Source organism: Cucurbita moschata, unplaced genomic scaffold (assembly GCF_002738365.1).
Source record: "Cucurbita moschata cultivar Rifu unplaced genomic scaffold, Cmos_1.0 Cmo_Scf00032, whole genome shotgun sequence".
NCBI classification, from domain to species: domain Eukaryota; kingdom Viridiplantae; phylum Streptophyta; class Magnoliopsida; order Cucurbitales; family Cucurbitaceae; genus Cucurbita; species Cucurbita moschata.
In genome coordinates, this window is record NW_019268548.1 from 1,026,093 (window position 1) to 1,054,046 (window position 27,954).

The following is a 27,954-nucleotide window of genomic DNA, read 5'->3' on the forward strand; positions in this document are numbered from 1 at the left end:
ATATCAAAATCGTTCCTAGAGATGTCAAGTCCCGCAAGAAGCCGGAAACCCACCCGAACGAGAGGAGGATTCCCATGTAAACAGGAAATGGAAACATTTTCTCCTATTTAATAAATGAGGTGACACGACGAGATTATATTATTTGTTTCTGTCTTCGTCTCGGCTCTGATTAATATAAAAATAATTTTATAAAGACCGTAAATTTAAATAATACTCATGAAAATATTAATTTACTACGTTTTTTTCTTATAAATATTATATTTTAAATTAGAATTTTAAAATAACTATTTTAAAGAATAATAACGTAAAAATTATACGAACCAATAAATAGAGAATTTAATTGGAAAGGAAATAATTGATGGGATGGAAACGGAAAGCTTACCTGTCCCAGCCCCGTCAGCATCTCTAATCGTTTTTAAAAAAGAAATAATATAGGAAAATTAAGGCGCGTATCAACAGGCGCCGAACGACACGCGTGCGCATTTTTCTCCTTCGTTCGTCCTTCCGTATCTGCCCGCGCTTTTGTCACTCAAATTGCATTTCCTCCATTCTTCACCTTCGTCTTCGTTCGAACCCTAAATCAATTCACTCTCAGTGTTGCTGCATGGATATCACTGAAGAGCAACGAAAGCGAGCCGAAGCAAACCGTTTAGCTGCCATAGCCAAACGCAAAGCACTGGTTGAATCTTCTAATGGCCAACTACAACGCCAGGACCCATGGAAGCTTTTCAAATGTCGCAAGCTTTCCACTGAGCCAAGTGCTGCCAGTGCAGTCCAATGTTCGAAAAGATTATCCTGTAACAATACCCACTTGCCTGAAAGGTTTCGAGTAAGGCTGGAAATTTCCTCCCCTGATTCGTTCTCGATCACGCCGGAAGCCGTGGAAGGATACTCTTACCCGGGAGAGGAGAATTGCTTCAGGAAATTGAGCGAATTTCTATTCAATGTATGAGTTTCTGGAATTTTCTTATCACCGTCTTTGTTTTGCACGTCTCTAAGATAAGAATTCAATGGAGAAACGTGATACCGTTTGGATTTTGTAGGCGTTTTTCATTTAAATTAGTATTCAACGGGGAAACTTGTGATTATAGTAGCTTTTTTTTCTTCCTTCTTGATCACGTGGCTTATCCGGTTTTACCCAGTTCCTCTGCTCATCTTAGAGAGGATGAATGCTAATTTTTTTCCTTGTTAATTCTCTCCCTCTTTACAATGTTCATTCGACTATATTTTCATTCAATTTTATTTTTTATGAATATATCACCAACTTTGAAATCACTACCTGTAGAATTTGAAGGATCACATCGCAGAGCATCAAATTTGAAATCTTGAAATTTGCCCGTTTGACAATATTTGGAATATGAGCGGCAAATCTCTCTCTCGCTCCTAGTCTGATTGCATTTGAAGTCCGAGTTAATTACATCACATCTTTGACCAATCTGTGTTTAGAACGTTTGAGTTCTTTTAATAATTCTGACATCCGTTTGTTATACTCTCAGGTCACTCATTCTCACTACACACAAATTATAGGCGGAGGGAAGGCTTGTGTCTATAAGCTGAGGGACTATTGTCCTGTTTTGAAATGTTTAAAGAACTCCAAGGACATCGATGTTGAAGAGATACCATGGACTACATTTAATGTGGTTGAGAGACTTTCACATTCATTTACTTTAGGGCGATGGATGCCATGCAGGCCAGAGCATCTGTCAGATGAGAAGGTCGATGAACTAATGCAGAAATTACCTGATCGGTTACTGAATAGACTCTTACCTTTCCAACTTGATGGTGTAAGATTTGGCTTGCAGAGGGGTGGCCGATGTTTGATAGCTGATGAAATGGGTCTTGGGAAAACACTGCAGGTACTAAATTATATACAAATTAACTTCTGCGCTTCTTATCTACTGTTTTATCTATTAGTTCCAGTCGATGGTGCTATTGGCATGTCCTTTTTTCTATTACATAATTCTATTTGTTAAATGATCTTCTCGGCATGGATTGAGTATCTGGTTTCCAATTGAGTCACCCACACTCACATTCGCATTTAACCAAGAAACTATTTGACAATCAAATGTAGTAGGGTTTGGTAGTTGTTTTGTGAGAATAATCGAGGTACGTGTAAGCTGACTTGAGTACTCATGGACACATATAGATTTTCTCAAATAACCTTGAAAGGGATTTTGAGGGAAGGTCAAACAGGTCTTCCTTGTTTACTTCTCGGTGCTGACATGCATCCTTTTACTATTCCTGCTGTAACTATTTCCATTAACACCGCATGCTCACAACTGTGTGTAGCACATAGCCTAATCATGATATCGATTTTGTTTATTTACGAAGCTCATCCATATATTTTAGAAGTTTTGATCTCAATCAAGGTAGCATCTTGTGCATCTACCGTCTCTGCTATCACAAAGGTAGATAAACAACCTCTGTCTGTATGCTTGATTGTCTACAGGCTATTGCAATTGCTAGCTGCCTCATGGATGAAGAGGGTTCAATGCTCGTTGTTTGCCCTGCTGTTTTACGTTTTTCTTGGGCTGAAGAACTAGAGCGTTGGCTTCCATTTTGTTTGCCTTCTGATATTCATCTTGGTATTGTACTCTTGTATATCTTTTCTTTTTTCCTTTTAAATAATTTGACACCCTTTGTTCTAACAGTACTGATCTTGTCAAGCTAGAAAAGTTCGTTTGTTGATACTCCCCCTTGTTTAATTTAAAAAGTTCAACTGATCATTATTGATATAATATAAAATATCAAAATGAGCTATATCTTTACATGAGAGATTGTCTGATGTTTTTAGAATTTAGAGTGAGATCCATGGTTGTACTTGTAGATATGTATAAGACTATTACCGTCATTGCATGTTAAGAGATCGGTTGCGTTCAGCAGCTATAATTTCTCAGATATAGATTGAATTCAATTTTAGGTGGCATTAATATATTTAAAAATCTAATTTATAGTTTGGAATTGTCATCAAACCGTTACTATGGCTTCTGCAGTTTTCTGGAGACTGTCCACTATACAACCTTCAGTTGCACGTTTTTTTTTTACTACACCATTAACAATTTATTTATATAGGAGGAATTCGTTGTATTTCCCTCCTTTTTGGAAGTGATGCCGCATTTCCCTCCTTTTTGGAAGTATTTCCCTCCTAACATTTTTTTAATGATCCCTTCCTTTCTAATGAAAAGTTTCATGTTTCTTATAAAAAAAATAATAAAGAATAGAATAAAATGCGGTTCGAACCATTGGTTCTCTTATTTTCTTTAATAACTTTTGTTTTCACATTACTAATGTTCATGTATAATGTGAATATTGTATTTTTTTACAACTTAGCAATTTATTATTTCCAGTTTTCGGTCATCTGGACAATCCTTGCCATTTATCAAAATTCCCGAAAGTGGTGGTAATATCATATACGATGCTTCACCGTTTATGTAAGAGCATTCTTCAGCAGAAGTGGTCTTTATTGATTGTTGATGAATCTCATCACGTAAGATGTGCCAAGAAGTCATCTGAATCAGAAGAGGTAAAAGTTCATGCTTTATGAAGAAATTAGGGTATAACTATGTTATTATTGCACACATTCTTCTTGAAGGTGATTTTTCCTTTTCTTCTTTTACCACTTCCTTTTTTTTTTATTAAAAAAAAAAAGTTTAGATTGAGGATTTCTCCTCCTCTTCCAGACCTGTAGTTTTAAATTATTATTTTTTTTTAAATTTCCAATAATTTTTTATTTTATAAAAGTAAAAGGGGGACAGAACCCTATGCTACATCATTATGATTATGTAGTTCCTTCAATCACTGTTGTGTGTTGTATAGCACCTTCACTGTAGATTTGGAAGCTACATTCTTTCGTGCCCAGAAGATTCATGCAACATGGATTAATATGCGTGGCTAGAAAGAAGCAAGAGAACCTTCAAGGGTGTAGAGGTGTCTTGGGCGTTGCATATAGAAATTACCTGTAGTTTCTTGTTGTTTTGATTTGTAATAATTGGAGTCACTTCTTGTAATTGCCTTGTTTTGTTGTAGTGGGTTCCTTTGCCTTGAGATTTATATGTGTTTGTGTGTGGTGTTCCTCTATTGTTTTTTTCATTTATGATATATGGTTTTTAATTTAAGACAAAGGACTAATATGCTTGCATAGGGAAATGTGTTGTAACCTCTTGCTTTTTTTTTTCTCAGATAAAGGCAGTTCTTGATTTAGCAACAAAGGTCCAGCATATTATTCTTCTATCTGGAACTCCTTCTTTATCAAGGTTGCATCGTGGATTTCTCCAAGTGAATTCTTTTATGGTCTTGTGAAAATGATGTCTTTTCTCATTCAGGATATGTCTATCATATTATATCTTATATTTTTCCTTTTAGTTTCTATTCATTATCATCTCACTTTTTTTCCTAGGTGATCATAGGCCATATGACATTTTTCATCAGATAGACATGCTATGGCAAGCTCTCTTAAGCCTTTACATCTTAGATCTGAATTGAATGACATATTCTAATCATCTGATTATGTCAGTAGTTCATGTGCTCAATTGTGTATCTACTGTAGGCCTGGTTTGCTGGGAAAGACCAAGTATGAGTTTGCAAAAACTTACTGCGATGTCAAATTTGTTCGTACTTCTCAGGGGAAAACTTTTAAGGTACTAGTTGAATTTGGAATGTTTGTTGAAGAGCATTCTATCTTCCCATTTCTCATTGTTAAGAATCTGCACGTGGTGTTGTCTAAAAATTATTGTGAATGAAGTGGGAAAGGTTCAAAAAGAAAGGAAAAACTAAAATGGTTGGTCCTTTTTGGATAATACAATATTTTTGTGAATCTTAGCCTAAGAAGTAAGAAAAACAAGAACATCAGCGATCAGAAGTATTGTTTTATATTTCAACCGTGTCCTGGCTTTTGTTTACATTGAATTTCTACGTTTCATTTTAAGGTTACAAAGTTTAAGCTTCAATGGAATTTCTGCTGCAGGACTTCTCGAAAGGCATTCGATTAGATGAGTTGAATGTGCTGCTCAAGCAAACTGTTATGGTGTGCGCTCATTCTCTCTGTTACTTATGTATGAGGACACAGACTTGTCATATTGCTGGATCATTAGTTTCTCTCAAGAATATTATCATCTTAAATTTAGGCAAATATGGAGGATGCTGGACTGTGCTTATTGGGATTGAGATTAGAAAAATTATCCATATCGTAGTAAGATTTTTAGTCAGCGACTGCAAATAAGTTGTCTTCCTTGGTAAAAGCCCTTTTTGTTTCTGCACTTGGAATTTTTTCTTTATCCATGGGAGAATTTCTATTATTTTTATTTCCATTTTCTTAGATAATTTTATGCAATTAAGAGTCTTCGCTTCTGTGTGTGTTGCTTTAAAAGATAGGCCATAATTGTAGGCACCTTCTGTCAGTTTTTAATAATTACAAATTTTGAAGAAATAGGTAATTTGTTGCCTAAAACTTTTCTTTGATTTTTCATATCTAATTATCCATAATACCATATCTTTAATATAAATAATTTTTTTTTAATTTCTATGTTCGCTTCATGCTTAAACCCTACAAAGTAATTGTGCTTTATGCACCTTGTGCTTTAAAGAACAATGGTTGTTAATTTGTTTAGCACCTCGCTTTGAAATCGTTGCACCTCTCTTGATTAGTTAATTTATTTGTTTCCATTGTAGATAAGACGTTTGAAAGAGCATGTATTGGTTCAACTACCACCCAAACGCAGGCAGATCATAAGATTGTTGTTGAAAAGTTCTGATATAGTTGGAGCAAAGGCGGCTACTAGGGACGTGATCAATGGTGATCAGGATAGAAATGCTGCTGAAAACAGTACAGACGATATTTTGGGGGAAGAGGAACCTGATGGTAAGCATGAATTATTCTTTATTTGTTGCTTTTCTTTGTCTTAATTAAGTTTGTTAATACAGAAATTATTCCTGTTGGTCATATCTGATATTCAACCTGTGTTGTAGTGAAAAACACTGTGTGCACTAAAAGTTGTTTTTCCGGTTGAAATTTACGTGTATCAGGTATCATATTATATTGTTTTAGATCTGTGATGACATTGCTCTTCTTTTGGCTGGCTGCTGTCTGAATGACAATGTTGGTGGCTTTAGTATGTAAAAATTGTTGTATGAGGTAATGAGTAACTCACTTTTGTTGTACCATGGAATATAGTTTGTAGAAAGTATTTTAAAAGAATCATCATATATCACCAGGACTCGGTTGTTTTTTCTGTAGTTTGATTGTATCATAGACAAGCTGTAATTACAAAAGACTTTTTATGCTTACTGCACCACCAAGAAGCTAAAGTTTGGGTATGACTACCAAAAAAAAAAAAAATTATATATATTTTTACATACTAAAGTGAGATGTGGAAGAGATGAAAGACTGTGCAAGAGCACCATTTCAGCTACTTTTTGGATTTCCCATCTCTTTTTTCATTGATTTTTTCCCACGATTTTTCAGATGGTGGAGCTTGCGGAACTGGGAAACTTTCCTTTCATGAACTGGGTGTTGCAAAGCTATCTGGTTTTCGTGAATGGTTTTCTATTCATCCAATTATTTCTGAAGCAGATGGTTTGATGGACTTGGATTTGAAGACCGATTCCCAAAAGATGATCATTTTTGCTCATCATCATAAAGTTCTCGATGGAGTACAAGTGAGATTCTCTCTAATTTCTTCTATGAAATTTTTGCTACTGTGAAGTTGCTCGCTTGTTATTCAGACCTTTTCCAAGTTTTTGGTTGCAAATACCACAAATTGGACGATGTTTCACTAGACAGTAAAGTGCAACTTATGGAGAACTGACGATGTTGTTTATAGGAGGTCTATATTGTAAATGGAGCTTTACCATATGTTTATGCTTTTCTGAATGGAATTGATGTAGTTGCTCCAGAAGCTTTCTTTTAATTTCTTGTTTGTATCTGGTTACTTCTTCCGGAAAATGCTTTTTTTTTTCCTTCTATTTTGCATAAAGACATCAGCTTCAATTAAATTCACATCTTCAATTTTTTGAGTTGCTTTACCATACGCGTAAGTTCACATTGGCAACTAGTGGCATACCAATTTTTTGCGCACACCTTGTGTCTTCAGGCTTCTATTTTTTTCTGTTTAAATCTTTCGTCATTTGATTTCCCATAGGAACTCATGTGTGAAAAGGGAATCCAGTTTGTTCGCATTGATGGCACAACTCTTGCTCGAGACAGGCAATCAGCTGTGCTGTTATTCCAGTCGTCATCCGAGGTTTGATCTTATTCTTGTGTAACCTTCACATTCATTGTTTACATTGTCGTGCTTTTCTCATATAGCCAGTGTGAAACAATTGCTGAATGTTAGAATAACTAACAAATGGGGATTGATGCAACTTTCATATAGAAATAGTTGAATTTCTTGAAAACAAGGATAAAAGAAAATAGAGTATTTCTTGAACTTGAAACTGCATTTGGTTGCAGTTGGAATCCATAAATTTGAAATCGGAAAAATTACTTTTGTCCATAACATTTGAATACATAGAAAGTAAAATGTCTTCGGTAGAACACAAATGTTGAACTAAAGTTTATTTTATTTCTAATCATCAAATAAACTAAGATAACTTCATGCTCATATTGACCACAATAATTTTCTCCATGCACCAGGTTAAAATTGCTATCATAGGTATTACTGCTGGTGGAGTTGGACTTGATTTCTCTTCAGCACAAAATGTTGTGTTTTTGGAATTGCCTCAGTCACCGTCGTTGATGCTTCAGGTCTGGATACTCATCCTTCTTCTTAACCTCTAAAAAATTACTTTCATCAAACCCATTTTTATATTCATGTCTTTGGCAACTGTTATTTTTGAAAAAAAGTAAGAAACCGTACATAAAATAAGCATTAGAAAGTGCTAGAAAATGGAGATAACGTATGAACCCTCTCCCGTCTCTACCTTCCTCTCTCTCTCTTGATCTGTCACGTTTCACCTATGAACATGTCTCTTGAGTCTCCGCTCAAGTACTTGAAATCTATGACTATTCATGACATGTATGTTTTGATTGACATGAAGGCCGAGGATAGAGCTCACAGGCGAGGGCAGACCAAGGCAGTCAACATATACATTTTCTGTGCTAAGGTTTTCATTATGCTTTCAATATATGTGAATGATTTTTGCCAAGAATCATATTAACTACTCTTGCTGATTATTTTATGTTACACAGGATACGATAGATGAGTCTCATTGGCGAAAATTGAACAAGAGTTTGCGCTGCGTTACCTCAACTACTGATGGAAAATATGATGCAATTCAAGAAATAGCGGTACATTGTTATATTTTTACATAATATGATGAATCATGTTTCATATATATGTTTGAATTCAGGACATTGTTTTCTTTTCTAAACCCTTCTTTTCTCAACCTTCTCCTTGAGAAATTATAATTTCCCGCTGAGATTGGCCTCGAATCATATGAATAAAGGCAACCATGTAGGAAGTGTGGTCTGTTGCGGAAGGGGCGTTGATATGATAAGGGCTCTTAGTGAACCTATTATCCAAGTGTTTTGTTAAAAGCTTCTATTAGTATGTAGCCTATCAATCTTCTTGACACTTTTATGTTGAAATATTTTCACGGATGCCATCATTTGCAATTCTATTTTATTTTCTGCTTTCTTTATGTCTTTCTTTCTTGTAATCTCTCCAACATGTTTATATATGCCACTTGGACGGTGTTTTCTTGACTCCCTTCTGTTATTTTGTTACCTTCAATTCAACGAAATAGTTTCATAAGTAAAAAATAAAAAAATAAAAAAAAAAAAAAAAGAAAAGAAGAAAAATNAAAAAAAAAAAAAAAAAAAAAAAAAAAAAAAGAAAAGAAGAAAAATGGTATAGAATAACCCCTTTTCTTGGTTTTGTTTTCATTTATTATTTTAAGCAATCTGATCATAAGTCAAAATGTGCTATGAAATTTCATTTATGATAATGAACAGGTAGAACGTGTTTCTTATCTAGAAGCATGTGGCAGAAGTGGTACAAGTTCTGAGAGTCAGATGAACTCAGCAACATGCATTAAACTCTCCTCCAAAATGGCGAGAGCTCAAGGCCATGGCTCTTTGGAGGTTGAAGTTAATGATGAGCTGAATGGCTCTTTTAAGGTTGAAGGAAAAGATGAATTGAATGCTAAGACTGATTATCCACCTGTCCAAAATGATGACATCGACATTACAACTCAAACAGATCAAGTAGCCATTAAGGTAATTTGTCATCGAGTAAAAGGAGGAATAAGCTTCCTACTTGCATGTTTCAATTTCAAAATTTCAACACATATATTTTCAATATTCAGTTTAGCTTCTATTGCAGAGTTCGTATTTCTGAGATATTAAATATACCTTCTTAGTACAGGGTGAAATGTTGTCCGGGCAACTGAACAATGATTCTCTCTCGATGGGAAAATCAGAAGAGAATCTTACTACAGTTGACAATAGAAGTCTTGAAAGTTCTTCCTGTCCTCCATTGGAAAAGCAAGGTGGAGAAAAGGATCAAGCACAGAAGGTAGTATGCTGATAGGAATTCTCAAGACACTTGTATGTCTTATCTTCACTGTAGAGTTTTAATGACTTTCAGAATGCAGGAAGAGAAGTTATGTTCTGGGACATCAAAAGTTGATAATGGTGAACCCCATCTGATCACTGAGCCTGAAAAAAGTTCCTTGAACCATGTTCATGTTCTGCGATTTGAGGTACTTCGGTTGTGTTTAATAATTGATTTTTTTTAGATAACATGGGTGTTCTGGCCAACAAGTGAAACTGCTCAAGTTTTTGTTCATTCATATTGATTACTCGGCTCAAAACTTTGTTGATATTTAAGCATTAAAATGCCTTTCCAAAGAAAGGGGGATGTACTCTCTTCATCAGAAGTTTCATTAAGAAAAGTTTGCCATTCTATGATGCATGGGTGCTCTCTCATCTTATAGTTAAACACATCTATATAGTTAAATTTCAGCTTTTGGGTTAGATTGGTGATTTAATATGGTATCAGAGCAAAAGGTCCTATGTTTGAACCCCAGTAATGTAATTTTCTCCCTAATTAATATTGATTTTCACTTGTTGGACCTTCTACAAAATTTCAGCCCACGAGTGTGGAGGAGTGTTAAAGATTGATATGATTTACTTTAACCTATCGACCTAAGCTTTTAGGTTGATCAGTGATTTAATGAATAATGGGAAACAAATATTGTAATAATGAAATTTTACAAAAGGAGGGGATTAAAGTCAAACCCTGGCCACGGAGATAATAATGAATATAGAAATTCTACAAAGAGGGGAATGAAAGTCAAATCCATAGCCAGGAAGATTACAAAAAGAAAAAAAGCCGGCTCAAGATTATAATTGTTAAAGGGAGAATGAAACCGTGAAATTTAGGATCAGAGTCATGGTTAACATTATCTTAAGCTTCTCTTGAGGTGGGCTTGGCAGAGATTGTTTAAACGCATTAATCCATAGGTTGGTGGTTCTATTCTTCTCAAACAGATCAAACTTTGCTGACAATGACATGTCGATCTATTTTTGCATTTAGGACCTTATGACAATGACTCATAGTTGATTTTTAATTCTCTTCGATGTGTCCAATATCATGTTCATGGTGGTAGATCGGTCAAATTTGACTGGAAATAGTTATATCCTCAGATAAAAAAATTAGTTTATTACCAGATTCAGCATTCCATTTAATGGTTTGACAAGAGCTGTTATATCCAACATATTTGCTGCTTCCCTAGTTTATTCTTGCTGCATTGGATCTTGCGTTGACAACTGATAGCAAAATGATCTACCTTCATTTTCAGATTAGTCAGTATACAGGAAGGGTCCACTTGTATAGATGCATTCCTGGGATAGACTTGCGACCAAGGCCACTGTTTCTTAATTTTCGACCAGAAGAAGTTGAATTGATAGACTGTTCTGTTGATGACAGTGAAAAAACAGATTTCAATTTGGACGCCACACTCTACAAACTAGCTCTTCAAGAATTTCTCAGTGAATGGCGTAAGTTGAGACCCATTGAGCAAAGAAAGTTATATGGAAAACCACTGCAACTTCCTTTGGATATTGAACTGTGCTACTTGAAGGAAAGCATCAACCACAACGCTGATGTATGTTGATTTTAATTTGAGTAAGATTTTTCCTGGGTCAAGATGTAGTTCAGTGTATGCCTACTCCCTTTCATGTAGTCTGGCTTGCTTAAATAAGCTACTCCATCTTATATTTGCAAATATGTTAGGTGTAATCCTTAATTATATTTTCTTATTCTGATTATTTACTTTTATGCATCGAGTCTTTCTCCTATATAAGAAGGCTAGATATCGTACTATTGATTTTTTATCCTGTTTAAATTTAGAGTTAATTTATCATTTATATCTTTTTACAATGCCTCTTACTTGTGGACTTATGATACAACGAGTATAATGAAGTGCCTAATATATAGCCCCTAATTTAATTGGTACTAAACGGTTGAGCTAGATATAAATTTGGAATTAGCCAATTGGTAAGGCTAATTTATCATTTATTTATTTTACAATGCCTCTTATTTGTGGACTTATGATACAATGCGAGTATAATGAGGTGCTTAATATCTACCCTTGATTTAATTGGTACAAAGTGGTCATAGGGCAAGATATTGTTTTTTTCTTATGTCCTATAGCTAACTAGTAAGTATGGATGCTTCAGTTCAGAATGGGATGAGTCCATCATGACTATATCAACATTTATAATTGCATCTCTCTATGCAGGGAGTGTTGAAGGGTAAGAGTTTGCGGCGGACAACACCAATCGATGACATTAGCCGACCATTACCATCTTCTGCTGTATGGAAACTGGTCCAATTGTGCTGTGGCTCTGGAAAAAGAAAGAAAGAATATTCTCAGGGTTGGACACTGACAGATGAACCTCTTTGTAAACTTTGTCAAACACCATGCCAGTAAGTCCATTTCTTTATCTTTGTAAGTTGTAAATTCTTTGATCAAACTTCAATTGTTTCCTCAACTTTCAGGGGCATCAATGCAAAGACACCTGAATATTTTGAAGATCTTTTCTGTAATCTTGGCTGTTATGAAGAATACCGCGTTAGGATTAGTAGCACATCCCTCCGTCGGGTGAGAATATCAATCATTCATGTTTTTCCACCAATGTTTTACAGTTCAACATGTGTATCTAGTGGAGTAAAATGTCTGTTGGCATGCTAATCAACTATTAGTAAGACACGTGTTTGTGCAAGTCGCATGGGTTGAGGCCTGACGACAAGTTGCACAAGAACCCTTATGCTAGGTCATCCAACTGATAATAACTAATAAGATATATGAATTCTTTTATATCTTGTTAAACTTTCTAAATGATGATTTGGCGAGACAATTTTTTTAAGCTAGAGTTGAGGCTCGACAAAGATTGCACCTCAAAATAATGATATGTGGTGCGTGTCTTTGTTTTTTAAAGTCCAACTTTCATCATGATTTTTTTTTGAATTCTGAATATCTACAGTCATGCATATATAAAGGGGGAATGTATAGTTTATAATTTACCATTGTGTGGAATCTACTTTTCAGCTAATGAAAACTGTTATTGATGATATTGGTGCTGAAGATTCTTTTAGTGATGATTTAGTATCTCTATTTCAAAAAAGTCACAAAAACATTCCCCATTCTCTTCCTTCATCTATCCCTAGCAATTTTTTTCCTCTTGTTGAAGCCTCTAGTCTCAAGATGCGTGAAATTCCTCCTTTCAATTCCCAAAGCATTCATTGTTGAAATTTGATTGCTCTTTTGCCTTTGTGGTTTGGGTTCGGTGGTTCTTGTTTGATTTTTTTGGGGTTCAGTCCAGTATCTTTGGACATTCGTCTCATTTCATTGATTCAATAAAAGGTCTGGTGTCTGTCAGAAAAAAAAAAAAAAAAAAAAACTAGTTTCTGTATGCCATTTCCTTCATTTTCATATGATTCTTGTTGCTTGAACTACCAGGAACTGTTTCAAATGGAGCATGGTGTCTGCTCAAATTGTCATTTGGACTGTCATAAGCTCGTAAAGCACATAAGACCATTGTCCGTGGAGATGCGGCGCGATTATATTGAGAAAGTAGCACCTAAGTTGACAAGCCGGAAAAATTTGTAAGTCTATAGTTTCAAATTATTTGGTAGGCAAGTATGCAGTGAATAACAAAGAGTGGTTTCTATTTTCTGAGTTCTGACATTATCTCTTCATGTCTGGAAGGCTTGAAACGATTGTTAATAATCCAACTGAGGGCAACGCGTGGCATGCTGACCACATTGTTCCTGTTTACCGAGGTGGAGGTATGGAACATTCTACCTAGAAATTTATGTATTAGATATCGTATTTACGCTTTTTTTTAGGTTTCAAAATTATACAGCGTATGACTAATATGGGCTAATTCCCAACATGCTCATCTCCAAGCTGTACATTTAAATATCTCAATATCAGTAGTCAAAGTAAGCTGAGAATTATGGATAATTATACTCATGTCTCCATAATGTAGTGGCATTTCTAGAATTGAAATGCATGCATGTCCATGTTTCAAGCCCAGGAATAATTTCAGGATGCTATAGTTTTATAATAACCAAACCATTTGAAGCACTAAATAGTTTGCATTCTCAGTCTTCTATTTGGTCTTTTTACTGGGTATATGAATTAGTGGTGACTGATTAATCTGAGTTATGTTCACCACTGAAGGTGAATGCAGGCTAGAGAATATGAGGACCCTGTGTGTGGCATGTCATTTTGATGTTACCGCTGAGCAACGTGCTGAACGACGATTAGTTCGGCTCAAAGCTAAGAAGCAACTTAGAGACACTATCACTGATATCAAGAAAAGTGAAAATACTGAAAGGATAGATAACGACATTCAGGTTTGTGCTTGTTGTATCAGTTTTCTACGTAGTTTAGTTAACAAATTTACCTTATAAAATTAAAGGGAACCTTGTGAAAAAATAGCTGATAGTCTCGAAACAAATCACAGAATCGAGTGCACAATGCGCAAGAGAATGTACTTGATGAACAGCTAATCTTAGTGAAGGTTCCTGGAAGTGCTTACTCCAAAGACGACTGCTTGGACAATAATACAGCGGGTCCCGAAGAGTCCACAGCAGCTTAGAGGTCAAAATATTTTGGTTTACATTCTTCAAACAGCAAAATAATTCTCGTCGCTCCACATTGTTGTATATTTGTCTGCCATGGTTGGGTTTTGTGTGTGTTTTACAGTCCGAATTGGCGACTCAAACCCAGCTGCAATACATGCGCCAAAGGAAGTAGCGGCCAATTGCATTCCCCCGGACTTGACCGGCTGGAAAATATGTGCTGTATGTTGTAACCACATGCACGATCCAATTTGTTGCTCAATTCCAACCTTACCCATTGTTTGAACTTGCAAGTCAATGATGCTTGCTTCTTCCCATATTAGAATTGTAACATGATCTTGTAACTTAGATCTATTTAATGTAATTGCTTGATTGGTCTGAATTCTGGACATTTTCGAAGTATTAGTTCCAAAGCCTCTTAAAAAGTTTATAAACGCTAGATTCTTCATTTTATTAAAAGCAATAAATACTGTTCACAAACAATTTCTTTATCTAGAAATGCACCTTTTAAAAATATTAACAAATGCCTATTTTCGTTCTCTTCCCTGCCCGAGAAGGTGAATCAAAGAAAGGTAGCTTGCTTCTTCCTGGATGGATGGCTGCTTATGTAGTGTCGGCCTTCCTACTGGGAGACTCAACACCATTTGGGTTACATTCATTTGATTCATCGTTCTTGTGTTGAATTGGATTGCACAGCTGACACTGGCGGATTATTTTTGCAGGATCTCAATAACGAGAGCAGCATGTCTATGCTTAGTTCCTGCAGAACAACGGACTTGTTCTGCTCACACCCGTAACAAGCAGCAACCAGGGTACTAGCCAACACTGGCATCAGTTCGGGGTCGCTGAAGAACACGAACGGCAGGTCGCACACCTAAGAACACAAATCTCATTCGTCAATTTCATCCGAATATGAAACTAGGGATGGGATCGGTTTGGCAGTATACTAACCTTGTAGAGTATGGTAGGGCTCTTTCCCCCGCGAAGAACTTGTTGATTCTCAGGATGGAACAGAGCAAAATGGGCAACAATGGACAAAGACTCAAGAAGCAGAAGACCAATCTGAGGATGATCAAGCAGGTTTGAAAGCTTAAAACTAAACGTAACACATAAAGGCGAAAATAAATTAAAAGGGACAAATTATCAAGGCAAAGAATAAAACTGACTTCAATGGATGTGTAAAAATTAGAGAGGACCAGTATCAATGGACTAGCTAGCACCCTAAAACAAAGAAGGAATTACTAGCTTAGGTCTTCGTAGGGCAGTGGCAGTGGCAGGTGGCCAAGGTTTTTCTAGGGCTTTAATTTATGCAATAGATAAGGAGGAGTACAGATTTTCGCCATCAGTAAACGATCAGTGTTTGAATATTGGCCGTAAGGGAGACAGTCATCCTCGTAATGTGGCGGCGCTCCGTCGTGCCGGAACCTCTGTTCATTTCCACCGCGAGATATAATATATACCCATTTTTTATTTGTCATCTATATGTGAGGGAGCGATCCGAATTTTTGTTAATTTGTTATTTATTATTTATTTCTTTTTTCTTTCCCATAAAATCTTGAAATTTATTAGGAGAAATAATCGATAGGTTGACGTAGGAGTGTAGAAAAAAAAGCATAAAAAAAAAAAAAAAAAAAAAAAGCTTAATTTCGTACTCATCCCTAAACTATTAATTATTTTAGTGGATAAACATTCATAATTTTCTAATTTTTTTTCTTATAAAACGACCATTTATATCCTTATTATATTATTTAGATATGAAATCACAATCACCTTATTCAAATAACTTTTTAAGAACAAAGAAATATAACTACCAAAATTATTATTTTTTTGAAAGTATATAAATTAAAATAGATATTCAAAAAGTTTAAATATACCTAAAATAAAAATAAAATAAATATAAAAGTTATAAATAGAGATATCCATTTAATTTAAGAGAGCCCCAAACACGCAGTTTCGTGCAAATTACATCATCAACCAGATTGGGCTTGCAATAACCAAACCATTTCACAACTGTTTTTAGCAGAAGAGTGGAAATTTTATGTTTCTTTTCGGATGAAGACAAGACATACAGACAGAGAGGAAGACACTGAGAACCAAAAGGGAAGAAGCTAAAGCCGGTCAGTCAAAGCATATACCATCATATTTGCTGATGCCAAACCAGAGGAGACCTTGCAAATTTCAAATCTACTTTCTAAGCAAGTGCCGAGCACGCCGATTAGCATTATCAACACGAACCGTGATCTCGTCCGCGTCGTCAAACAAGTTATCCAGAGCCTTATTTTGTCTGGAATATAGTAACATAGATTCAAAAACCATTTAACAAAGATGCATCTACTTTTAGGAATGTTTGGAACAGAGAAGGGAATAGGTTTCTTCCGAACCATCAGACCAATTTTCACCCATGACTTTTGTATAACACTAGTGCTACAAAGGCTTTTGGTCGTCTAATATCCTCCCTTTACCACATCACAGGGGTTTAGATTCCAGAGGAAGAAAAATTAGCATTTCAACCCGTTTAGTAACATTCTCGGTTCTTGTTTCTCATTTCATTCTTTTTTTAATAACGGAAGATATAATTGTATTCGTTAACCCGTAAACGTTTATGGAAAATGAAAAACAAGAAGCTTTTCTCTAAGAACATAACAACGCACCTGTCTAGTTCAGTTCCCATATCAACAGCCATTCCTTTAAGCTCTCCCAATATATTGCTCAAATCTGAAAGAGCATCCTCTTGTTTCACCTTTTCCACCTGGTTTACAACAAATCTCTTGTTAAATATTTTCAAATATGCTTAGAGGAAAGTGCTTCCAATTGAAGTGCTTTTTCTGTAAATAGACAAACCTCAACTTTCTGAAGTGAGTTGGTTGGCTCAGGATGTGGGGCGCGCGAGGACCGTGGGTTGGGTGCCCGACTTAACCCCAACCTCTCCCTTTGCTCCAAATGGTTGCCCTTGCTTATCACAGCCTGATCGCCTGCAACCAAATCAAATCAAATTTATTCATTAAAATACATTGGTTATCTACCTAATCCATCTGATTAGTGGGAAAGTTGAAACCTTCCTGGTTCTATCAGTTAGTGACATCCAAAACCCTAACCAAATGGGCCCGTTCTTTGTTGAGGATGGTTGGGAGGGAGTCTCACATTGGCTAATTTAGAGAATGATCATCGGTTTATAAGTAAGGAATACATCTCCGTTGGTATGTGGCCTTTTGGAAAAGCTCAAAGCAAAGCCATGAGAGCTTATGCTCAAAGTGGACAATATCATGCTATGGAGGGAGGTTCGTGATTCCTAACATTATTATCTTCTTTTAGTGACAAAATTTGAAAATATTACCTTCAAAGATAACGGGGCCTGTTATCTGACGACCCTTCTTTGGCTTCCAAGTCTTGGAGAATATTCCTCCTAAGCTTCCTAGAAGTTTCTCACCCTGAAGTCAACACCATTAAACATTGATTAATACCCAAAAGCATCCATAATTGAAGACTTAGCAAAGCTACAGCAGTTCTGAAGGATTAAAGGCATGTATCGACATGGATTTTAATTATTTCAAAATTACTCTCAAAGATGAATCGTTCATCCCACGTACCCGACTAAGGTCGTTGTCGATATCGGCAGTAACCATGTGGGTGCGAGTGATTTGCTCACCCTGATGATGGAGAGCAACTAAGGTATTGGTTGCATCTTCTCTCATATCTTCAGCAATCTTCAGGCAGTTGTTGACTGCGTTAGTTGTCTCCTCAGCCTTGTAAGCAGCATAATTCTCCAACTCCTCCACTGTCTGACTCTGAAGCCCACCAGAGTCCCTGAAATCATTCTTGTATCTGTTTCTTGATGACCATGAATATGAAGAATGTGAAGAAGAATCGGTCTCTTTCTCGAGATGATCATCGAAAAGGTTGGAGCTAGGATTAGGTGCTACAGTTGCTTGATGAGAAGAGGTGATTCTTGAGGACTTGTGTTTTTGCCTCTTGTCTAAATTATCATTGGAATCAATTGGTTGTGAAGTGGAACGAGCAGGATTAGCAGGTTGGGATGAGCCGTGCCTAGCAAAACGTATGGGGGATTTCCTAAAGTGTGACATTTCTGGAAATGTAAACGAAGAATTCAGCTGTGGTTTTGAAGAATTCGATGAAAAAGAAGAATCCAAATTACACAAGTCAGCATAAGAACTCATGGCAATTAATCAAACAGTTTGCGATCAAGTTAGTCAGGCAAATACAACAAAAACAGGGTACCATATTTCCACAGGAATCATGGCATTTAATCAAACAGTTCGCAATCGAAAACACAGTTTCTGGCGAAATTTATCCATAAACCAAACTCATCGCTGAGATAAATCAATAATGGAACTAGAATTACCCCATTTCTTTACATTTCGCTCAATTTTCTCAGAAACCCAGTACGCATAGGTGAAGTGGTGAAATCATCCGTTCGAAAATCGCATAAGATTTGGCCAAAAATAGACTAAGAATCAACGCAAAAACAGCGTCGAGTGTTCAGCTTCTATAGAAAGCGAGCGGCACTTCGCCGATTACAAGAAAAAATTCAGAGAAACCCACAAGCATTCAGAAATCAAGAGAAAACCCAGATAGAATCAGAGAGAAAGGGAGTTCAGGTACCTTCAGAATGCAAGAACTTAGACGATCAAGAGAAAAATTGATGAATCAGCGAAGACTTATGGTGGGTTTTGAAGGAAAGAAGGGAATAGAAAGAGGGAAGGAGTCAAAGGCAGACCTGGGCCAAAAGGATCAGCCGGGATTGGAACAACTTGGGGATTAAGAAGTGTTTGAGAAAATGACTCATGGAAAATGGCGTGAAAGTAGAGGAACGCTTCGAATCAATAAACAAATCCAACGAATCCAATAAAATTTTAAAATCTTCCCAGAAATGGCCGTTTCTTCATTCCATTTCCCGCCATTGTTGAACCATTCATGATTAAGTCGAATGTGAGTTTTTTTAAACATAAATATCATGCGATTCATATCAAATCCCCTCAAATATGTATTGACATGATTGAAGGTAAAACAAAGCACAAATTTCAGTGGAATTTAAAATCGATTAAATTACAAAAGTTGACTTGTTCAAACAAAATGAAAGTCAAACAAGAAAAAAGTCAGCCAACGTGAAGAAACATATATTTTTTTTCAAAAAAATCCTCCATTATCCAGTTGGTGGCAAATAAGACTTCTGGCAAGTTGGGCAGCTTAGGGTTTTAGGAATATATAAAGGACGACACTTTTGAATGCCCCAAACGTGTACCCAAATTAGAATATGAAAGTAAACTACCTAAAATTTAACCCACTTCATAAAATATACAAATATAATTTACCCACTTGAAAAAATTCTAACTTACATAGTTCTTATTATAATTCGTTTGTATCAAGAATTAAGGTTCGAGCGTAAGGATCCAATAATCCGGGAGCTTGATTTGAACAAAGTTTACGGTTTTAGACTTTTCAAAACTTTCATAAGCTTAAGAAGGTGATTGGTGAAATTTTAAGTTTGAGGGTATAATCATCTACAAGATAGAGTGGAAGGAGATATATAATTGATAGATCAAGTTTCACAGAATATGATTTCTTAAGGAATTAGAGACTTGGTCATAATTTCCAAGTAGCATGATCTATGACTTAGTTTACAACTGCAAAATCACTGTCTGTAATTAGAAATCTATGATATCCCTCCGCCCCCTACCGACGATTTAGCTCCACAACTCGGAGTAGAAGAATACACAGCACAGAGAAGAACATATGGGAACATCAGAAAACAGATACACAGTGATTTGGTGCGAGAACGGAATGGATTTTTCCGACGAGACTAGTTAGGAAGTGCAGTTACTAAAGGAGGAACTAGCATTGACATTCCAGAAACACCTTGTTTCTTCATCATGGAAGCATGTTTCTGGCCAGACAGATGAGAATCAAACACTGTCTGGCTATTGCAGACCACATTGCAAATGCTGCAGGTTCTAACAGAATCTGCAGCCGTACCACTTTCCACAATCTTGCGTTTCTTCGTCTCCAGATCTTCTGGTGTTTGAGCTGCTGAACTCTTCTGTGTTTTCTGTATATCATCACTACTTGGGTTGTTGGTAGATGGGTTTTCCGTTGGCCCGATAATTGGCTCTGTTGCCGATTGCAGAGCGTTCGAAGCACCTGCATCACTCCATCCCTTTTCTGCTTTTTCTATGTTCTTCAAGTGTTTCTTTCCTGATAGATGCTTGGCATAGATTTCATTGCTGTTACAGCTGATCTTGCAAACCTCACACCAGGCAAACTGAACGACCTTGTTCTTTTTCGGTTTCTTCTTCGAGCTGCCATCATACTGAGACCGGATTGCAGCAGCATAGGGATTTTGGGATGTTAAGACAGCCTATTCAGCAGGAAAGTTGAAGTTTTAATAAAGAGATATATGACCAGAAAGCAACAGCTCTAACTTAGTAGCCAAAATCCCACCAAAGCTCATGGTTTTCACTTGACAATGACTAGAAGAATAGCAGCAGCTTCTGATTGTATAGCATATTAGATTTGTGATCAGTAGAGTACCATGCACCAAACAACTACGTAGTCTTGATCACTCAAGGAAGCACCCATCATCACTAAGCTGACTCGATGCACAGAGGAACGATGTTTCACAACTAAGACCCCCTAATTGAAGACACCTTTCATCTACAATGATGAAAGGGATGCAACAGAAGTGTCCTATACATATGCCAAGGTGGTGAATAATAGCCAGAAAGACCTAAATAGATTGAAATAAGAACAAAAACTAAAATTAAACAACCCAACCACCTTGTACCATTCAACATATGGATCTATTTTTACATATGGCAAAAAACTTTCAACGATACCCATTGCCCCTTGCTTTTCCAAATACTTCTCTGAATCCTTTGTTTTGATATACTAACGGGTATCCTATCAATAATTACCTAGTAGAAGACAATATTATAGATCTGAAGAAATAACCCTGGATAGATAGAAAGTCGTTTGATTGAAGAATACTGTATTTTGTCTAAAAAATAAGGATCACAAAAGAAACAAAGCAAACCTTCCAATAACCCCATGGAAATGGACAATGACTTCTATTTCATGCTTTTTTTACCACTAGATAATGCATTCGTATTTATATTCAAGGGATAAATAAAAGTAAACAAGTATTGAAAGAAAAAAACTCTAAGAAAAAGCAAATGATGACCAGAGTACCACAGTTTATACTAGCCGAAAACACCAGTGTAACTCACCTGAGCTGCGTGCTTTTTCCCACTCAGATGCTTATCAAAAACCTCTTGACTATTGCAAACAACGTTGCATACAGTACAAACCCTCGCAGAATCAGCTTTCGTACCACTATCTGTAAGTTTTCGCTTCTTTGTATTTTGACCTTTAATAGCAGCAGGCACATCCGGAGCCCCCTCTGCCACTTGACCACTGACACTGCCCGTTTGGTTTAGCATATATATGTTCCTATCAGAGGAAGTACTTCCCGTCAAGGAACTGTTTTGTGCTTCCAAATTCTTCTTATGTTTCTTCCCCATTACATGTTTATCAAAAACATCTTTACTATTGCAGTTAATTTTGCAAACTTCACATCGCACAGGCTGGGTGAACTTGGATTTCACATGTTTCGTCCTAGTTGCATTGTGTGCCAAGGATTGAGTTGCCCAATTGCCTTCCAGTACAGAATTAGAACTCGTGGAAGCTATCTGATTCTCAAGCAAAGATATGAATGCCTACACAAAAAGACAAAAAAAAAATTTCTTTAAATCTTCGACATGAACTTCTGAGAAGTCTTGATGCATAGGATGATTGTAATATAAAGCCATCACTCACATAAAATTTGTTGTGAGAAAAAAGTTATCTCCATTCATGCAATTGAGCTTATAGTAGACGCAAAAATAAGATCCATCGTCACTTATGTTATGTTTAAGAATAATTTTTTGAATTCAAACAACGTGGGGATGGAAAAATTGAACATATTACCATAGGACAGATGTCTAAGTCATGACCAAGCTCAATTTAGTTTTTGACTCTGCCCCAAAAGAACTTAAGAAAATTTTCAAGCAATAGAGTTTAGATGATATGCATAAATAAGATACATCATCACATAGACTAGGCTTGAAAAGACATCGAATTGGTATGGCCAAAATCACTTTTATCAACACGAAAAAGCACTTTTCACACCAAATTTTCAAAAGTACTTGGAAAAAAGATATCAAAAGCATCCACTTAGTATGTAAAATGAAACATCAAAATGATTTAGTATCACACACTTTCTTACTAACAAAGCTTATTTTAAAAGGAATCCATGGCGTGGGGATGGGGGAACCCAGTTCATACGGCAGAACAATTCACAGTCTTGTGCGCGCAAATTTCCCACTAAGAACACAAGAATCAAATAACAGAGACAAAAGGACCTCAGCCTCCACAAACCCTGAAACAATCCAAACTAAATAGAAGATAGACCACCAAACACAAGGAAATTGACACGTAGAATATTGAAACAAGATAAATAAGGAAAAAGAAAAAGAAAAAACACTCACAAATCCAGCGGGGTCAGACTGCGGAACGACCCAATTATGAGAAGCAACAGTTGGGTCAGCATAAAATTGCGGTTGGCCCTCCAATCCAACATAGGTCGAGGTTAATATGGCGGAATTGGAATAAGGTTCGGTGCCGGGAGGGTGCAGGACCGGCTCGGAAGCGACTCCGGGGGGTAAAACAGGCTGAGGAAAATGAGCGAAAGAAGAAGGATTACCATTCACAATGTGAGGCTGAGGAGGGAAATAAAAAGGCACGGAAGAAGAAGAAGAAGAGGAAGGAGGAGGAGGAGGGTGCTGCTGCTGATGGAACATCAGGACGGAGGAATAGAAGGAAAAACGAAGCAGAAATTCAGTTTAGGATCAGAATTAGAACTCCCAACTTCTGATTCTCAAGTCTCTCCAACACGGTGGAGATTGCGATGGAACTCGTCGCCTCGCCTCGCCTCGCGCCGGGAAGATTTTGCATAGCGTTCGTGGATCGTGGACTACGAAACCGATAACACAAAGGGCTCAGCTCAACAAATGCTTGGGCCTCCCGCCATAACTTCCCTTGGGCTTAAACAATCACCCTCTCGTCCATTTTAGTCTATTTATTTTATTTTTTTTATTTCAATAAATTAATAACATAATAAAAACCTTATTAACTTTTTCATGTCATTAAAAAATTAAATATTAATTTTTTCCCCAAAATACCCATGTTATATAATAGAATATAACATCCTCGTAAATAAATAATGCAAAATAAACTTGATAAATTTTATTAATTTTTTTATTTCTCATGGACAATCACAATACAATAAACACTATAAAACAAAAATAGTGATCTCAAATTGGATATTAAGTGAAATTAGGGAAAATAAATAGTAGAAAATGGTAAATTCCCTTTTCTGCTTTAATTTTGTGTTTAATGTTGTTGGTGAGTCACACGTTCAACTGAAGATCTGAAGATCTAACTCTACTCACTGCCTTTTAGCGTGAATAGATAAAGAAAGGCCCTCAAAGAGCACAGAACTAAATGTTGAGTTATAAGTAGACCCGACGCATGTAACAAGAAGTTGATGTGACTTATCTATCAAATTGAATACGTCTCGGCTAAGTTAAAAGGGTTAAATTTATATAGGTGAATAGGAAATTATTCTTGTAGAGTCGGAATTCCATCTCCAAAAAAGATTAAAATGGGGCATTTAGTAGAGTATAGTATATGATATTAATGGCAACACCACTTGCATTTGTATAGAAAGTGAGATGGGTTTGTGATGTTTTGGGTAGGTGACTAAACAACCACTTTGAGCTCACATGCCGTCTTAAATCTTGCTTTTAATCCTCTCTTCATCACTTTCTTATACCAATCCCATTTTTCAAGGCATCACTCATTTCTCTTTGATGCCAAGATAAAATAATGAGATCAGAGACCCAATTATCTTTTTTATTATACCACAGGAACAAGAAGAACAGGAAGAACAGGAAGAACAAGAAGAACAAGAACAAGATCTTCAACCAAAATGAAAAGAATTAATGAAATGAAATGATACCCAGAAAGTATTGATCACTATACAATCTCTCAAGTCTCTATCAATTTAGATATGAAATCCCACATTCACAAGAGCCTCGTGCTTGTGTTCATTAGCTGCAGCCCACCATGGGTGCTTTAATGATGCTAAATTGTGGTTCTTGTTTTCTATTTCGACTGGTTCAGGAGGAAGATTCAGGTCCAGAAACCTCCTGATTTCTGGGACTTGTTTTTGAATTTGAATTGTTGCTCTGTTTTTTAATCCACTGATCAAATGAGATCTTTTATGCCCACCAAGTGCTTGACCTGATGCGAACACTTTCTCGCAAATTGGGCACTTGTGGTTGCTGCTCTTTTTTGGAATCTGATAACCCATTTCGCCATTGTTGAGGCCTTTCGCAAGCTTGCTTTCGGCTGTTGGGTATGCAGAAATCGCCATTTCTGCACTGCTCTCGCTGTCTATTTCTTCTTCTTCGTCTTCTTCCATGGCTGACTCAACGAAACAACCCTTTAGCTTCTTGTGGCTTGCTCTATGCCCACCAAGTGCTTGATATGAGTGGAAGATCTTATTGCAAATATCACACTCAAATTTGCTTCTCTTTTTGGGTTTCTTGCAGATTTTTGAATCCCAAAACTCTGCTAATGTCTTCTTTCCGGATTTTGCGATCATATCAGAGCTGAATCTAGCTTGGTTTTGGTCGTTTTTTGGGGGGAAAGATTTAGATCCACTTCTTTGATCTATCATCTTTCCCTTGTTCATAAACACAGAAGAACTTTTCTCTGGTTTCTTCACTTCAGACTCCATTTTCTTCGCCTTGAGTTTATTGGAAACAGAGGTTTTGCTCTCAACGGCAGATGGGGTATCAAGAAACTTTGAATTGTTATCTGAGGACTCAACTGGAGAATTGAAACCAACCCAGTTCCCCACGTCCATGGAAAGCAACATCAAGGAGATGGCAACTTCTTGTTCTTGCTGGATTTCAAAAACAGAGGAATCAGTGGCAAAAGAGAAGGAAGTTATTGAATTTTCCGTGCCCATTTGGGCTGTTCTTCTTCTTCTTGATCTTTTTCTCTTGTTGTTAGGAGCTTCAATTTCATTATCAGATTGGATATCCATCACCAGCTTCTGTTTAGCATCAGTGATATGGGAATCTGGTTCTTCCAGCTCTTGACTACTGGAAACAACTCTTTCAGAATGGCATTTCATGTGACCAAACAGAGCCTTCCATGATTGAAACCCTTTACCACATTCCCTGCAGAACTTGTCTTGGAGTGAAGATTCTTCACTTAAAAACTCAAGTTTCTGAGTCTTTTTGGGATTCTTTCTAAGACCATAACCAAACCCAGCTAGATTTCCACCTTCCATATCAACCTCCTCCTCCTCCTCCATGTTTGATACGCTTCCAGCACTGAAATCAGCAAATTGAAGGCTTGTTCTGCTATGTTTCTCATCAGAATCAACTAAGTTATTGGTCAAATGAGACCTCATATGCCCTCCCAAGGATCTCCCACAAGCAAAGCTCTTATTACAGAGCTTGCAAACATGTCTTGATGCTAGATTAGCTTCCATTTACAAGAAACAAAATCAATCCAAGAGCTCGAATTGATGCAGCAGTTCCTGATCTCTCAACGCTAAAAACAAGATCCAATGAAAACAGAAAAACAAACAGAACCCAGATCATAGAAAATCCTAGCTGAAACTGGAACAGATGAATGAACCCACCTCAGAAATTGAAGAATTGAGGAGCAAGAACAAGATCCGAAGCATGAAAAGTGGAAAAGAAGAAGACCCAGTAAACATCTGTATGTACTAACCTTCCCTTTAGAGTTGTTGAAGAAGAAAGAAGAAGGTAAGAGAGGTTTAAAGGAATTGGGTGGGATGAGTAACCTGTGATACTAATGATAGGTACACGAAGAAAGCAAAGGAAATGAAGTAAGGAAGGTTGTGTTGTGAGAGTTTGTGTGTCTGTTTTAGAGTGTAAGCTTGACTATATTTAGAGGAGAAATCCATGCAAGAGATGGATGAGAAGAGAAAGCAGCACGTGTATTTAAGTGAGAGTTCTACGCTTCCCCAAATCTGACGGCTGAGATTGGTGAAGGCGATCATCCCCATGGGGCCATGATGGTTGAGGAACCTACTCAAAACCTAACTGCCATACTCAAAAACTATTCCTTCCTTAAGGAATTTCCCACATCTACCACTTTCATCTGCTCCTTATTCTTTTCTACTTTCTTTCTTCATTTTCCGCCCCATTCTTTTCTTTTTCCTTCATTCCCCACTGCCACTTTGGATCTTTTGGTTCAACTCTCTCCATCTTACTCGTGCATCATCAAATCTTTTTCCGTCAACTTTACGGTGTTAGAACACGTCTATTAAGGAAGTTTCCACACACCCTTATGAGAAATGTTTTCGTTTTTCTCTCTGTTGAAATGGGATCTCACTAATCGATTCTTCTAAGAAGAAAAAGGGAAGAGAAGGAGAACAAACCAAGGAGAGAGGAGGTGCGGTGCCGGCCTACCTTGGCCAGTAAACACAAAGCTAATGAATGGGAAAGGAAAGGGTAAATGTATTGATTAGGATTGCTAATCACATGTGAACTATGATTAAGGGGCACCTTCCATTTGGTTGTTCCCTTCTTCCCAGCACTTTGGTACGGTTTTTAGCTGTGACTTGTCTGTAATTGCCTTCCATTTTCTGCTTTGTTTTTTCCTCCACAATGTGTCAGACAGACACAAACTATTCATTTCAATTCACCACAATATATAATATAACTACGCGAACTTTCTTTTGGAATAAAATAAACTATAGTCTATGTTTAATCTTAAGCAACATGTGCATTGTTCGCCAACCACATCCAATCCAGTTTGATTCTCTGCTGCTGTAAGGAAAATGATAACAAATGGGTGATGATTTCTATAAACTAAGCTTGTTGAAGGGAGACAGAGGAATAGGACGGATCGATACGGGACACGGGGATGCCCCTTTTTAAAATTTTTTAGGGAGGTTCGTACGAGTTATCAAATACAAATTGTAATTAGTTTGACCGAAGGCTGCCAAGATTTAAAAAAGATAGAAAAGAGAGTTGGGATAGTTGGTAGCACGTATGAAGAAGAAGATGATATGATAATGTGGATCTTTTGCATATGGTGCGGGCTAATGTCTGGAAGGACTTGACTTGGAGGAAGTGAGGGGAGCTCCAAAAAAAGTGATGCTCAAATTTAAAAAAGTGGAACCCTTTATAGAGCAAAGACTGGGCAATCGCTGTTTCTCTCTAACAAAGCCTAGCTGTTACATATCAACAAGAATGGAGGATAAGATGCTCCCTGCCACTGCCTTTATGCTGCTTTCCCAACCTCTTTGACTCCTATTTTTCACCACCCAAACCCATAACCCCCAGCTTTTTCCCTCTAGATTCCCACAAATGCTTTGGAAAAATCCACATTGGGTTTGGGTTTGGGTTTTTTTCTATATTGAGTGCAAATAAACCACTCATAAAGCAAATTCAAGTCACTCGGAAACCAACAATGACAGATAATGAATTATGCACAACTTTTGTGAAACTTTATGGCACTAACATGATGCACAAACCAATATGAAATAGTTTGCTGTCACTTTCGGCACTAAAAGAAATACGGGTTCCAAAAGAAGAGTCAAGAGAGGTGATAAAAACAACATAGATGCAGATTCAATGAAAGCAAATGATTACGGTTGGTTCACTAAGAGCCAATGATCTACACAGAACTGGATCCTTTGCAGTCGGATCATTTAAGGAGGAAAGGACAAATATGAATACATGAACAACAGGCCCAC

General features: G+C 36.8%; 4 protein-coding genes and 1 long non-coding RNA gene across 8 annotated transcripts; 1 reads left to right on the forward strand and 4 right to left on the reverse strand.

Annotated features, from left to right (window-relative positions):
- Positions 1 to 478: 478 nt before the first annotated feature.
- LOC111430052 (DNA annealing helicase and endonuclease ZRANB3) lies at positions 479 to 14,482 on the forward strand. Of its 2 annotated transcripts, XM_023066177.1 has the most exons (25): positions 479 to 946; positions 1,497 to 1,715; positions 1,803 to 1,856; positions 2,450 to 2,585; positions 3,348 to 3,523; positions 4,180 to 4,253; positions 4,407 to 4,442; positions 4,547 to 4,637; positions 4,964 to 5,023; positions 5,668 to 5,857; positions 6,461 to 6,654; positions 7,137 to 7,238; positions 7,631 to 7,741; positions 8,035 to 8,100; positions 8,186 to 8,284; positions 8,951 to 9,214; positions 9,363 to 9,512; positions 9,592 to 9,699; positions 10,801 to 11,106; positions 11,743 to 11,930; positions 12,003 to 12,105; positions 12,964 to 13,109; positions 13,213 to 13,292; positions 13,690 to 13,865; positions 13,976 to 14,482. In XM_023066177.1, exons 1-25 carry the CDS (start codon positions 605 to 607, stop codon positions 14,108 to 14,110), a joined length of 3,606 nt encoding a protein of 1,201 aa, XP_022921945.1. In that variant the 5' UTR covers positions 479 to 604; the 3' UTR covers positions 14,111 to 14,482. The 2 variants fall into 2 exon arrangements, with proteins under 2 accessions (XP_022921945.1, XP_022921944.1); XM_023066176.1 differs by having other exon boundaries at positions 1,497 to 1,856.
- A 155-nt stretch (positions 14,483 to 14,637) lies between these two features.
- LOC111430053 lies at positions 14,638 to 15,568 on the reverse strand. Its single transcript, XR_002708266.1, has 3 exons — positions 15,260 to 15,568; positions 15,045 to 15,155; positions 14,638 to 14,967 (listed from the first exon to the last, which is right to left on the reverse strand). It is a non-coding gene; the product is annotated as an uncharacterized LOC111430053 (long non-coding RNA).
- A 602-nt stretch (positions 15,569 to 16,170) lies between these two features.
- LOC111429687 (putative SNAP25 homologous protein SNAP30) lies at positions 16,171 to 19,010 on the reverse strand. Of its 3 annotated transcripts, none has more exons than XM_023065628.1 (6): positions 18,714 to 19,010; positions 17,681 to 18,202; positions 17,428 to 17,521; positions 16,935 to 17,065; positions 16,745 to 16,842; positions 16,171 to 16,377 (listed from the first exon to the last, which is right to left on the reverse strand). In XM_023065628.1, exons 2-6 carry the CDS (start codon positions 18,173 to 18,175, stop codon positions 16,278 to 16,280), a joined length of 918 nt encoding a protein of 305 aa, XP_022921396.1. In that variant the 5' UTR covers positions 18,176 to 18,202; positions 18,714 to 19,010; the 3' UTR covers positions 16,171 to 16,277. The 3 variants fall into 3 exon arrangements, with proteins under 3 accessions (XP_022921396.1, XP_022921394.1, XP_022921397.1); XM_023065626.1 differs by having other exon boundaries at positions 17,681 to 18,177; positions 18,714 to 19,004; XM_023065629.1 differs by lacking the exon at positions 18,714 to 19,010 and adding an exon at positions 18,454 to 18,695 and having other exon boundaries at positions 17,681 to 18,177.
- Positions 19,011 to 19,642: 632 nt separating this feature from the next.
- On the reverse strand, positions 19,643 to 23,092 carry LOC111430087 (zinc finger protein 346-like). Its single transcript, XM_023066232.1, has 3 exons — positions 22,634 to 23,092; positions 21,335 to 21,823; positions 19,643 to 20,466 (listed from the first exon to the last, which is right to left on the reverse strand). The coding sequence occupies exons 1-3, from the start codon at positions 22,943 to 22,945 to the stop codon at positions 19,912 to 19,914; spliced, it is 1,356 nt and encodes a 451-aa protein (XP_022922000.1). The 5' UTR covers positions 22,946 to 23,092; the 3' UTR covers positions 19,643 to 19,911.
- A 1,028-nt stretch (positions 23,093 to 24,120) lies between these two features.
- LOC111430149 (zinc finger protein ZAT4-like) lies at positions 24,121 to 26,252 on the reverse strand. The gene is made up of 2 exons (XM_023066328.1): positions 25,867 to 26,252; positions 24,121 to 25,775 (listed from the first exon to the last, which is right to left on the reverse strand). Exon 2 carries the CDS (start codon positions 25,711 to 25,713, stop codon positions 24,211 to 24,213), a length of 1,503 nt encoding a protein of 500 aa, XP_022922096.1. The 5' UTR covers positions 25,714 to 25,775; positions 25,867 to 26,252; the 3' UTR covers positions 24,121 to 24,210.
- Between the last annotated feature and the right edge of the window lie 1,702 nt (positions 26,253 to 27,954).

What these genes read in the sequence shown, in the direction of transcription:
- LOC111430052 (XM_023066176.1), top strand. Translation starts at nt 605, where the DNA reads ATGGATATCACTGAAGAGCAACGAAAGCGAGCCGAAGCAAACCGTTTA. An exon ending in ATGCAATTCAAGAAATAGCG is followed by an intron (nt 8,285 to 8,950) that starts GTACATTGTTAT and finishes GATAATGAACAG; the next exon opens with GTAGAACGTGTTTCTTATCT. An exon ending in GTAGCACATCCCTCCGTCGG is followed by an intron (nt 12,106 to 12,963) that starts GTGAGAATATCA and finishes TTGAACTACCAG; the next exon opens with GAACTGTTTCAAATGGAGCA.
- LOC111429687 (XM_023065628.1), bottom strand. Translation starts at nt 18,175, where the DNA reads ATGTCACACTTTAGGAAATCCCCCATACGTTTTGCTAGGCACGGCTCA. An exon ending in TCGACAACGACCTTAGTCGG is followed by an intron (nt 17,522 to 17,680) that starts GTACGTGGGATG and finishes TGTTGACTTCAG; the next exon opens with GGTGAGAAACTTCTAGGAAG. An exon ending in ACTCACTTCAGAAAGTTGAG is followed by an intron (nt 16,843 to 16,934) that starts GTTTGTCTATTT and finishes GTTGTAAACCAG; the next exon opens with GTGGAAAAGGTGAAACAAGA.
- LOC111430087 (XM_023066232.1), bottom strand. Translation starts at nt 22,945, where the DNA reads ATGTTCCATCAGCAGCAGCACCCTCCTCCTCCTCCTTCCTCTTCTTCT. An exon ending in AGTCTGACCCCGCTGGATTT is followed by an intron (nt 21,824 to 22,633) that starts GTGAGTGTTTTT and finishes CTTTTTGTGTAG; the next exon opens with GCATTCATATCTTTGCTTGA. An exon ending in GGAAAAAGCACGCAGCTCAG is followed by an intron (nt 20,467 to 21,334) that starts GTGAGTTACACT and finishes CCTGCTGAATAG; the next exon opens with GCTGTCTTAACATCCCAAAA.
- LOC111430149 (XM_023066328.1), bottom strand. Translation starts at nt 25,713, where the DNA reads ATGGAAGCTAATCTAGCATCAAGACATGTTTGCAAGCTCTGTAATAAG.